Source organism: Delphinus delphis, chromosome 1, assembly GCF_949987515.2.
Source record: "Delphinus delphis chromosome 1, mDelDel1.2, whole genome shotgun sequence".
Lineage (NCBI taxonomy): Eukaryota > Metazoa > Chordata > Mammalia > Artiodactyla > Delphinidae > Delphinus > Delphinus delphis.
In genome coordinates, this window is record NC_082683.1 from 67,445,719 (window position 1) to 67,457,780 (window position 12,062).

Below are 12,062 nucleotides of genomic sequence, written 5' to 3' on the forward strand. Positions count from 1 at the left end.
ATGGTTGTGATTGGTTCTAGAGCCCACCAGATAATTTAGGATAATCTCCCCATGTTAAGATTCTTAATTTAATCACATCTGCAAAGACACTTTTTTCTTATATGGTAACGTTTACAAGTTCCAGAGACTAGGGCCTGATATCTTCGGGTGGTTATTATTCAATCTATTACACTTACCTAACCTAATCTGTTGACTTTTATCTAATGAATCTATCAAAATCCACTTTATGTAGTCTTTTATCTAGATATCATTTGTATTCTTCCTATATCTAGAAAGGATTTTAGATAGAAAGAGGCATGTGTTTACAGCTCAAACATGAGCATGTCTAGAACGTCTCACTGTAGCCCAGGAAGAGAACCAGAGACCTTAACACCAAATCAGATTCAAGTGCATTTTCAAATCCATTCCCCTGTTCTTCTGTACTCTATTTCAGGCTATATTCCTTTTAAGGGAAGTGCATACTAACTAAAAAAAAAAAACCAAAAAACTCTTGATGTGGCCTTGGCCAGTGAGTAGTAAGGGGATGATGAGTTGGCAGAAGGACTGTGTGCCTGCGTGCATTCCCACACTCTAGAATAGTTAAAGACTATATCATCTGTAAAGCAATTATACTCCAATAAAGATGTTAAAAAAACAAAAAGACTATATCATCCGCCGTGATGTCACAGTAGGTAATACTGCACGGGGGGAGAGATATAGGAGTAGTTCTTCTGCCACCTTTTCCAGGTCTTCTGAGAATTAAGCTCACTATGTTTCTAGATTAACTATGCCTAGTAAACCTACACTCAACACTTCTGTAGGAACACTGAGAGTTAGAATTGAAGAGAAATAGAGTAAAACTAGGGAAGCTGCAGGGAGTCTCAGTGTCATAGAATTAGGATCGGTAGGAGATATTGTTTCAATTCCCACCTATTGTTTCAGTTCCCTTCATAGTGTTGATGACATAAAAAATATATTGGTAACATGTTTGAATTCCTGTTACAAAACTGCTGATGTGTGACAGTTTGGGCCACGTTCTGCAGTCAAGTGAGACACAGTACTTCCTGAGAGGTAACTTTTATCTTTGGACAACTCTGCTGTTAGATAATTCTTCCTTGTATTTAGCCAAAATAATCAGAAGGATAGAGAGTGGATGGAGTGAGAGGAGGATGAAGGAATTAGAATTGTATAGCTTGGAAAAAGGAAGTCTTTTAAGTGAGTAAATTTTTTAGAAGCAAGATCCAGACAATGAGTCTTCGCTACAGAAAATTAAACAATTTAAGGCCTACATTTCATTTAAAGAACATCTTATTTGTTTAGAGTTGTAGGTTCTCCAGATAACTGAAGAAATGATTTTCGAGGACAGGTATTCTCTAGCTACCATATCTTAAAAATATCTTCAGAATGACTTGGTCAGATTCTTAAGCAGCTTTTAAAGATCTTTTACTTTTATATGTCTAGAAAAATTGAGGTTTTGAAATATTTTGGTTTTGTTTGAAGTGCATAATTATTATTATTATTATTATTTTTTTTTGCGGTACGCGGGCCTCTCACTGTTGTGGCCTGAAGTGCATAATTATTTTGGTAAGCCTTTTTTTTTTTTAATTTGGAGAAAAAGAGGCACATATTCACCTATTTTCCTACAAAAGCTTTCTATAAGGAGGGATATGAAATTCCTACTCAGATTGTAACCCTTTATTGGTTCTTCTTGTATATTTTTAACTCTGGCCCAGCACTTTATCCATCCAAATCAGCAAGTTGGTGTCAAGGTGGTCTAAGACACCTTTTGGTGGAAAAAAGATAGAAAAGACTTTATTCTGGACCTCTGTGCTGTTATCTTTCTTCTTAGCTTTACTCTCTCCTTCTGAGAACCTCTTGTAAACCTGATAGTTTCTTATCAACTAGTTTCTTCTATTCGCCCATCAGTTTTCTGTTTCATTTAGGGGGATATTTTGAAAGATAGTTATGTGACTATAAAAATTAGCCATTATTGTTAGGACTTTTGATGAATTCATGATATTTTTTTAGAAAATTTCCAAGCACCGTATACCTTTGAGTTACATATTTTAAAAAGGGAAAACATACTAGTCATTTCTCTCTCATTGTTGGTTGACTACATCTGTAGACCTGGAATGTATTGGGATATTAAGATTCTGCTAAGAAATGATGTGAGCATAAATTTTATCCTTTAGTGCCAAAATTACAGTCACACTGTGCCATTGGTGCTAACTGTGTGAAAAACACTTTAGACTGAAAATGATTTTGGTATTGATTTCACTTATTTAAAATTGTTCTGTTCTTGGGACTTCCCTGGTGGCGCAGTGGTTAAGAATCTGCCTGCCAATACAGGGGTCGTGGGTTCGATCCCTGGTTTGGGAAGATCCCACATGCTGCGGAGCAACTAAGCCCATGTACCACAACTACTGAGCCTGCGCTCGAGAGCCCACAAGCCACAACTACTGAAGCCAGCGTGCCTAAAGCCCGAGCTCTGCAGCGAGAGAAACCACCGCAATGAGAAGCCTGTGCACCGCAACAAAGAGTAGTCCCCGCTTGATGCAACTAGAGAAAGCCTGCATGCAGCAACAAAGACCCAATGCAACCAAATAAATTTAAAAACTTTTAAAAATTAATAAAATTGCTCTGTTCTTTGGAAATCGCAGGCAGTCCAGTGGTTAGGACTCAGCACTTTCACTGCGGGGGCCTGGGTTCAGTCCCTGGTTGGGGAACTAGGATCCTGCAAGCCATGTGGCACAGCCAGAAAAAAAATAAAATAAAATTGTTCTGTTCTCAATTTTTAGGTATGGAATTGTTTGAAGAGGCATTGCGTCGATGGGAACAAGCTCTAACCTTTCGAAATAGACAGGCTGAAGACGAAGCCTGTAGTTCCATTAAATTGGGTGCGGGAGATGCCATTGCAGAAGAAAGTATAGATGTAAGGATGATTTATTTGGGAGTGATCTTCATAATATTGGAACAGTTGAACTATTTTTAATGTTGGTTCAGTGTATTTGATTTCTGTGGCATTTAATAGAACTTTTTTTTTCCTTCCTTGGGATTGTGTGGGGATATTTCTTACTGGGCTTTTCCTGTTCGGTTAGTTGTTAAACCCCAAATTTGCAATTTATCATTGTTTCCTGATTTTTCAAGAAAATAAAGAATTAAGCAAATATGATTTTTAAAAGTCTGTTTTGTGCTTTGGGTTTAATTAAGTGCCATTATATACATAAAAATCACACAGAGTTAGAGCTAGACTCATCTAGGTTAGTGATTCTCAAATTTGAGCATGCATCAGAAGCCTCTGAAAGGCTTGCTGAAAAATAGATTTGGGGGTCCCACCTTCAGGGTTTCTAATTCATTTCTAATTTGCAATTCTAACAAGTTCCCAGGTAATACTGATGCTGCTGGTTCAGGGACCTTACTTTGAGAACCTTACTTTGAGATCTAGTCCAACTCCTTAATTTTACAGATTACTAAATGGAGATGATTTTATCTGAGGCATAGCTAGAACCCAGGCCTCCTGACTTCTATCATAGTATTCTCACCACCCAACAGCATTTTTTATATCCCTCACTTTTCTGCCTTTCATTTAAAAGTGGAAAGTGTTTAGAATTTTAACATTAGAATCTAATATTTGCTGTGTGTACTTTTTCTCTCCTTATAGGATATTATTAGTACTGAATTTATCCATAAACTTGAAGCTCTGCTGCAAAGAGCATATCGTCTCCAAGAGGAGTTTGAAGCTACTCTAGGGGCATCTGATCCTAATTCCCTTGCTAATGATATGGGTAAGGTGGTTATTTTATATGGTTTTTATGAAATGTGTGATTTTATTCTTTTCTATTCTTGGAATCATTGGCATAAGTACATTAATATGGTTACATACTTTTTAGAAAATAGCCAACAGAAAAAGAGTACTAGCATATTTATTGGATTTTTTTCTTTCAGTTTAACTTTTCAAGTGAACTAATTGACATAAATTCAAGTACTTACCATAGATAGGATTGTAACATTATTTTAAAATTACATTCTAAGTGAAAGAATCCCAGTTAAAGTGTTAGAGGGAGGAAAAAAATAATAATATAAAAATGAGACAGAGACACACTACCTCAGAAACAGGCATGTAGCTCATGACTTACATTTAAAGTATTTTAAGTCACTCTATTTCTTGACGCAATTTCAGTTGCAGGCTACATTTTGATGTAAGTAGTCAATACATACGTCAATATATACCATTACCTTTGTTTCCTACTTTAAAGAAAAAAGAACTTTGAAAAGACTTCTTAAGTGAAGTCTTCCAAGGAAAGAATGATTAAAATTATTTCCGGGAGTTCCCTGGTGGCTTAGTGGTTAGGATCCTGGGCTTTCACTGTGATGGCCTGGGCTGGTTGGTGAACTGAGATCCTGGAAGCTGCCCAGCGCGGCCAAAAAAAAGCTTCCTTGACTTCAGTACATCATCCAAAGAATGAAATAAAATAAAATTACATTATATATTTTTTTTGTTAAAAGTAATTTAAATTTTTTTATTTGAGGATTTTTGTTTTCTAATAAAGAAAAATTGTTAAGGCTTGTTAAGTTTTTCCACATTTATTTCTGAACATGAAGTACTGAAAGTGGCTGCATTTTGAGATGTTTACATATTTATATATTTTGAATTTAGGTAAAAGATTTCACTTGTATTAGAATTATGAATTTCTGTCTATATGTTACAGTGAGGGTTATGTGAAACCTCTGCATTAATTTTGGTCTTTGCTTTTTCATCCTGTTACTGTCACCAAAAATTATTCATTAGACTTGAATGAATAGTTTTTTAAAAGTTTCTCTGCTTTTGGCATAGGTATAATATTTTGACATGGAGATTCAGGCCAGAAGAAAAGTAGACAGTATTCATGTCAACAAATAGAATTTGCCAAAGGTTTCTATTTACATTTTTTTTACACAATTTCTTTTATAACTTACTAGAATGGCATTTATGATAGTAAGTAGGAAAAAGAACAGAGAGAAGCATTTTTGTAAATGAATTTTTACTGGAGTATAGTTGCTTTACAATGTTGTGTTAGTTTCTACTGTACAGCAAAAATGAATTGGCTATACATATATCCCCTCTGTTTTGGATTTCCTTCCCCTTTATGTCACCCCAGTGCATTAAGTAGAGTTCCCTGTGCTATACAGTATGTTCTCATTACTTATCTATTTTATACATAGTATCAATAGTGTATATGTGTCAATCCCAATCTCCTAATTCCTCCCTACCACCGAAGCATTTTTAAAAGAAGTCAAATGTAAAAATGGGAATGGAACAACTAGAAGAGACAGCAAAGTGGTTAAGTAGCAAGGAAAGCCACAGAGAAAAAGAAGTAGGAAAAAATTATAAATATAAGGAAGGAAGAGGAAGAGGGCCTGAGACTTTTATTCTTTTATTCTGGGAATGGAGGCTTTGCCCTCACTGTTCTAATCTTCTGCTTGCAGTTTCTGTCTAGCCTCATGATAAGGATCATGTAGATGTGTAGTTCTTGTACTTGTTAGTCTTCTAATATGCATCTCAGATTTCGTTCTGTTTGGCATGCCCAAAGTTTCTTTTTTCTACTGTCCATAGAAGTTGGTGGAATCCATCTCTGATTTCTTCAGTTTATTAGGTAATAAAGGTTTTTTGGGTATTGCCCAGAGGGTCTGCTTTGGGTTTACATTGCATCTGGACAAGAAGACCCCTGGGAAAATGGCTTAATTTCTGGGGCTTTCAAGTTGTTTCTGAGGAAATTGTTGTTAATTTGGAACTCTAAATGGGTAGGATTTCTAGAGTGGGACTCATAATCAGTCTATCCATTTGGTTAGCTTAGGTTTGTAATAAGTTCCTGACCCCACCCATGTCTTAACCTGAGCTGTCAGTGGCTACTAGGCTGGCTGGCTTTTCCCTGCAGCCTAGCAGTACCTTGGCCTGTTATTGCCCTGGAGATTCCAGTTGACATGAAGCTGTTATATTTTGTTTCTTCTTGGGAATTATTTGGATGTTCTTCTATATCGCAAGTTTCCATTTTGGAACTTCTGGATTCAAAGAGCTGAATCTATGGCCAGGACTCTAGTAGGGAAGTAGTTCTGTTATATCTGTTATTTGATATTAATCAAAATTGCTTAGAAGTCAGTTAACTCTCCTCATTCTCTAAATCCAAATTCATTTTACACATTTAATGTATATTAATGAGAGGCAACTTACAATTAGTAGTCATAAATAAAGAGAGGTTAACAAATGCCTTCAGAGGCTCAGGGGTGAATTTAAACCACCCCTTATTGATCTGACTTCAGTGAATACTTTATTGTTTTGAAATTTGCTTTGTCTTATTTAATAAAATCAAATTTTTTTTCTCCTAAGGATTTGATAGGTTTTCAAGGTTGGAAGATTTTTTAGCAGTCATCTAATTTATCGCCTTTCCCCCTGGACTTAATATTTGACAGCTACCATTGTTTGCATGTCACCATGTTCCAGGGCCTTTGCTAAGTAAGGCCCATAGTTTCTTCTCTGAGTCAGGCACAATTCTAAGTAAAAATTATGTCACTTAATCCTTACAACTTTTATGAGGTAAGTATAGTTATCCTCATTTTTCAGACGGGGAGAGAGGTACAGAGGTATTAAATCACTTCCCCAGAGTTACATAGCTATTAAGTGACAGAACTTAGATTTGGGCCCAGGTGGCTGGCTTTGGAGTCCATAAAACACCATGCTGTATTGCCTCACCACTTAGAAGACAGACATGTTCTTTGAATGGGAGGATTGACTGTGAACTCTTTGTGGCAAAGTTCCCTGTAAGAAATGTCTTGGAGTAGGTAGTCTGGAATCCCCACAACTGCTGAAGTAAGGAACCTTATTTCTGGTGGTGGTATCATTTATTTAGTGTGGATCTTCCTTTCCTTTAAATTTTTTCTTCCTCCGCATCTATCTGGGGATCTGCAATGAACTCATGCATCTTTCCTCCTCTCTCAGGCCCTCTATGCAGTCTAGACAGACTTCGCGCATTTTATTTTTTTTAAATATTTATTTATTTGGCTGCGTCAGGTCTTAGTTGCAGCATGCGGGATCTTCGTTGCAGCATGTGGGATCTTTCGTTGCGGCGCGTGGCCTTCAGAGCGCAGGATCAGTATCTGCGGCACATGGGCTCTCTAGTTGTGGCGTGCAGGCTCTAGAATGCACAGGCTTAGTTGCCCCACGGCATGTGTGATCTTAGTTCCCCAACCAGGGATCAAACCTGCGTCCCCTGCATTGGAAGGCAGATTCTTAACCACTGGACCACCAGGGAAGTCCCTCACGCGTTTTATAGAAGGGAGTTATCAAGGTTTAATCCAGGAACTGAAGACGTGAACTGCTGTATTTACCTGAGGGAATAGGGGGAGAGGGCCCAACTGTGCCAGCTGACTTTAATGTAGCACTTTAATGAGTTATTCTAGTGGATTACCTTTTGGCCTATATCTGCATAATAGCTAAAAATACAAACTCAAGATTCAGACTAACTGGGTTCAAATTCTGTCTTCACCATTTATTAGCTGATGATTATGTAACTTGTCTAAGCCTCAGCTTCTTCATCTGAAAAATGGGCATGTAGTACCTATTTAACAAAGTAATTATGAGAATTAAATTATATTAACAAATAAAAAGTCTAGGGAACAGGGTAACAATATTTATGAGGTTGGAGTTTGGAACTCTCTGAGGAAGACAATCATTTTTACCTCTAGGATATTAGGCTGTGGTTTGATAGGACCTACCTGATCCTACCTTGGCCAATTTCAAGGTATTCTTTAAAATTTCTGGTCTGGGGCTTCCCTGGTGGCGCAGTGGTTGGGAGTCCGCCTGCCGATGCAGGGGACGTGGGTTCGTGTCCCGGTCCGAGAAGATCCCACGTGCCGCGGAGCGGCTGGGCCCGTGAGCCATGGACGCTGAGCCTGCGTGTCCGGAGCCTGTGCTCCGCAACAGGAGAGGCCACAACAGTGAGAGGCCCGCGTACCACAAAAAAAAAAAAAAAGATAAAATTTCTGGTCTGGTGATACCTTTTCCATGTGTTCCAGTGAGGCAGTTATTTTCTTCCTGTCATTTTTTTTGGGGGGGGGGGGCCACTCCACGTGGCTTGATTGAACCCATGCCCTCGGCAGTGAAAGTGCGGAGTCCTAACCACTGTACCACCAGGGAATTCCCTCTTCCTGTCATTTTTTTTTTTTTTTTTTTTTTTTGCGGTACGCGGGCCTCTCACTGTTGTGGCCTCTCCCGTTGCGGAGCACAGGCTCCGGACGCGCAGGCTCAGCGGCCATGGCTCACGGGGCCCAGCCGCTTCGCGGCATATGGGATCCCCCCGGACCGGGGCACAAACCCGCGTCCCCTGCATCGGCAGGCGAACTCCCAACCACTGCGCCACCAGGGAAGCCCTCTTCCTGTCATTTTTAATGGGGCTTTAGGAAGGAGAAGTAGATGCTTTTTTTTTTTAATTTAATTAATTAATTTATTTATTTTGCCTGTGCTGGGTCTTCATTGCGGCACACAGGCTTCTCTAATTGCAGTGCGAGGATTTCTCTAGTTGCAGCGTGCGGGCTCAATAGTTGTGGTGCACGGGCTTAGTTGCGGTATGTGGGATCTTAGTTCCCCAACCAGGGGTCGAACCTGGGCCCCCTGCATTGAGTTAAGAACATGGAGTCTTAACCACTGGACCACCAGGGAAGTCTGGAGAAGTAGATGCTTGCTCTGTCATCTTGAACTAGAAATTCTGGACATTATAATTACAGAGCCTAAGGACTACATTAACTTGTAACATTGCTAATGTAGAGCTAATGGTTAACTAAAACTTTTAAGTTCTTTGTTGTTACTGTTAGATGTTATTATTAAGTCACATCTTCCTTCATTTGTTCCTGTGCAGTTGTGTTTTTGGACCCAAGGTTTAGATGTTATGTTTATTATTCCTACTAAATTGTCATTTCTCAGTCATCACTCTGAACTAAGATAGTTTTAGATTTTGATTTGACATCCCTTTTAGCTTTCTGTCACTTTCTAGTTTGTTCAGTTTGGTCTATTTGTTCATCAATGCTCTCATTGAAACCATTAACAAAAAATGCTTAAAGGAAAACTTATTTCCCTCTACTTACAATTTCTGACAACAGATGAGTGGATTTTCCACACCAAGCAATTCTCCGGTTCTCTTTGGATACCAACTGGGTATCCTGCAATTTAATTCAATTTGAGCACTAATTACCCAGAGTTAGCACAGATTCCACAGGTAAAGGGCTCATCTCACAAGGCTGCCCCCCCTCATATGCCAATCGCAAATCCAGGCCTCCCATGCTTCTGACCAACTGTCTGTAAATCAGAGGTTCCCACCACTCCCTCCTTGGGCTTCATAATTTACTAGAATGGCTCACAGAATTCCGGGAAACACTTTTCTTACTATTACTGGTTTATTATGAAAGATATAACTTAGCAACAGTCAAATGGAAGAGGTGCATAGGGCATGGTATGGGGAATGGGTGTAGAACTTTCATACCCCGTCCAGACACAACGTTCTCCCGGCACCGGGATGTGTTCACCAACCTGGAGCTCTCTAAACCCTACAGTTTGGTGTTCTTATGGAGATTCCATTATATAGGCATGATTGATTAAATCTTTGGCTATTGGTGATTAACTTAATCCCCAGCCTCTCTCCCTTCAGGGGTCAGGGTTGGAGTTGAAAGTTGCAACTTTCTAATCAGAGGGTTTGTTCCCTTGGCAACCATCCCCCATCCTCCAAGAGTCACCTCATCAACATAAACTCAGGTATAGTTGAAAGGGGCTTATTATGAATAGCAGAAGATACTCCTCTCACCCCCATCACTCAGGAAATTTCAAGAGTTTTAGAAGCTCTGTGCCGGGAACCATGATAAATATATATTACTTATTTTATCACAATACCATATTTTAAAGTGGACAGGGCCAGAGTCAAAGATCTGAGGCATGACTTTCAAGTAGCCTTAGCAACTTGTGCAATAAGCTATAAATTCAACTGTTTCTGCTTTCATATTTTTTTCATCTTGATCATAAAGAGATCATGGGATACTTTATTATGTATCATGCCAAAATATGTGTGTATTTATGTACTTAACTAGTTAATTTAAGAAAATATTATATGAATTTTTTTGAAAAAGATTTAATATCAATTCACATTGTTTGGAAATATTGTCATTGCTGAGCTGTTTTGCAGATAGGTATTTGCCATCAAGTATTCATGGCTGGTTTTACACTCACTTGCAAATAAATAAATCATTTTAGTTTTGAAAGGCACATGTGTCAGGTTTTATTGACTATAAGAGCCTCAGCAAAACTTATTTCTCTAATTTTGGAATTCAAAATATAAACGGGGGCTCTACTTAATTTTACATTCATTTGTACTGTTTATAGTAAGTAGTAAGTAGTTTGCCAAGTTAACATTGTGGACTATAGGAGGACAGTTTAAATCCTCCTAAGCATGATTCTTTTAGTATGTTTAAAATCGTCTTAGAGTTTTTCTTTTTTGATAACAGTGTATTTGTTGAAAGTAAATTGTATCGATCCTCTTTAGCAGATCCAAAAATACTTTTGACTTGTCAGTATTGTGAGTTATTTGGTTAGTTTAGGTAGGTGAAGTTAATAACAGAGTTTTAAAAATGTATGATTCTAACACTGGATTGCGGTGATAGTTGCACAACTCTATACATTTACTAAAATTCATTGAATTGTACACTTAAAATGGGGAAGTTTTATGGTTTGTAGATTATACTTCAATAAAGCTGTTAAAAATACAGTGTGATTCTGTTAAGCTAATTTTAAGTAAGTAATTTTTTGTGATTTGAAAAAGTGCAAAATAGCACTTCATACTAAAAATTTTAAATAATGCAAGTGTCAAAAAAAATTTTTTTTAATTCATTAAGAATCTCTTAGTTTCAAAGCTCATGGACATGGTGAATTACAAATTTTGTTTACCCAAGGTGATGCCACTTCAGCTGGTAACCAGAAATACTGAGTATCCTATGTCAATATCCAGTGAACTATACTATTGGTTACATGCATGGGAACTTATGCAAATGGTTTTGGTGATAATTGTGCTGTTAATTTTACTTTTATTGTTAACTTTAGAATGTTTTTTATATTCTATAATATAATCATCCAAGTGGTCATTAAATTAAATGTGATAAAGAAGCTCAAATAACTGCTGACACTCATGCTGTTAATTTAGTACAGAGCATCCTGGAAATATTGGAACTAATGCTAAGAAAATAAAAGAGCGGAATTGAAGCAGGAGCCCTTTTATTTAAAAAATGAAATAAACCTCTGGCAACATGGCTCTAAAATCACAACTCGAATTCACCCCTAAGCCAGGTTATCATCTGTGTTGAAATAGGAAATATTTTTGATATCTGGGAAGGAAGTGATAGTGATACAAAAAACTTTACTACCAATACTTAGTGTTTTTAAAATATTCTTAAAAACAGACCGTATTATAGTCATTTATTGTGCTTTGAAACTATGCTTGAGAAAAGAAATATAGTACAATAGTTGTATGTCAGCATTTCTTTACATTTATTCCTATAGCAAAGTAGCTTTGAATTAGGCAGGGTTTGAATTACGTTTTAAGGCATGAATTCCTTGTATAAAATGTAACCACCCTGTATTCTCTAATTCACCTTTGTCATGTTCTGTACCGATATTTCCTTAATCATTATGAATTAATGAATCATTATTGGGTATAGTTCTGTATTTGCTCTTACACACCAAAAAGTTTACTTCTGGCTTAAAAGTTATTTGCTCTGTTCTTCTGATTATTAAATAAAATAAAGATTTTAGTTCTCTAATTTAAAAAAAACAATCATTTCCCTTCACTTACAAGAGACCACTTATTGTTAAATGCAAGGTGTTGAAGTCACTAGAGGGCAGCACACTTTATCTGCATGTGGGACGCCTATGACTCATAACTGCCCTTCTGTGCTGTTCGTAGCACTGGGAGTTAAATTTAGGTCACCACTCTTTTTCTGGCGTGTTTCGTATACACCTGCTACTGTAACTCAGAGTGAGACAGAGTCAGGAGGGTATGCACAGAGACTTGAAA

General features: G+C 37.6%; 1 protein-coding gene across 1 annotated transcript in view; it reads left to right on the top strand.

Moving 5' to 3' along the window:
* MIGA1 (mitoguardin 1) overlaps positions 1–12,062 on the top strand; it is a 91,438-nt gene that overhangs the window by 30,375 nt on the left and 49,001 nt on the right. The window contains exons 6-7 of the mRNA XM_060006136.1: positions 2,778–2,911; positions 3,641–3,764. Of these exons, the coding sequence (XP_059862119.1) occupies positions 2,778–2,911; positions 3,641–3,764 (258 nt within the window). The remainder of the gene's footprint in view (positions 1–2,777; positions 2,912–3,640; positions 3,765–12,062) is intronic.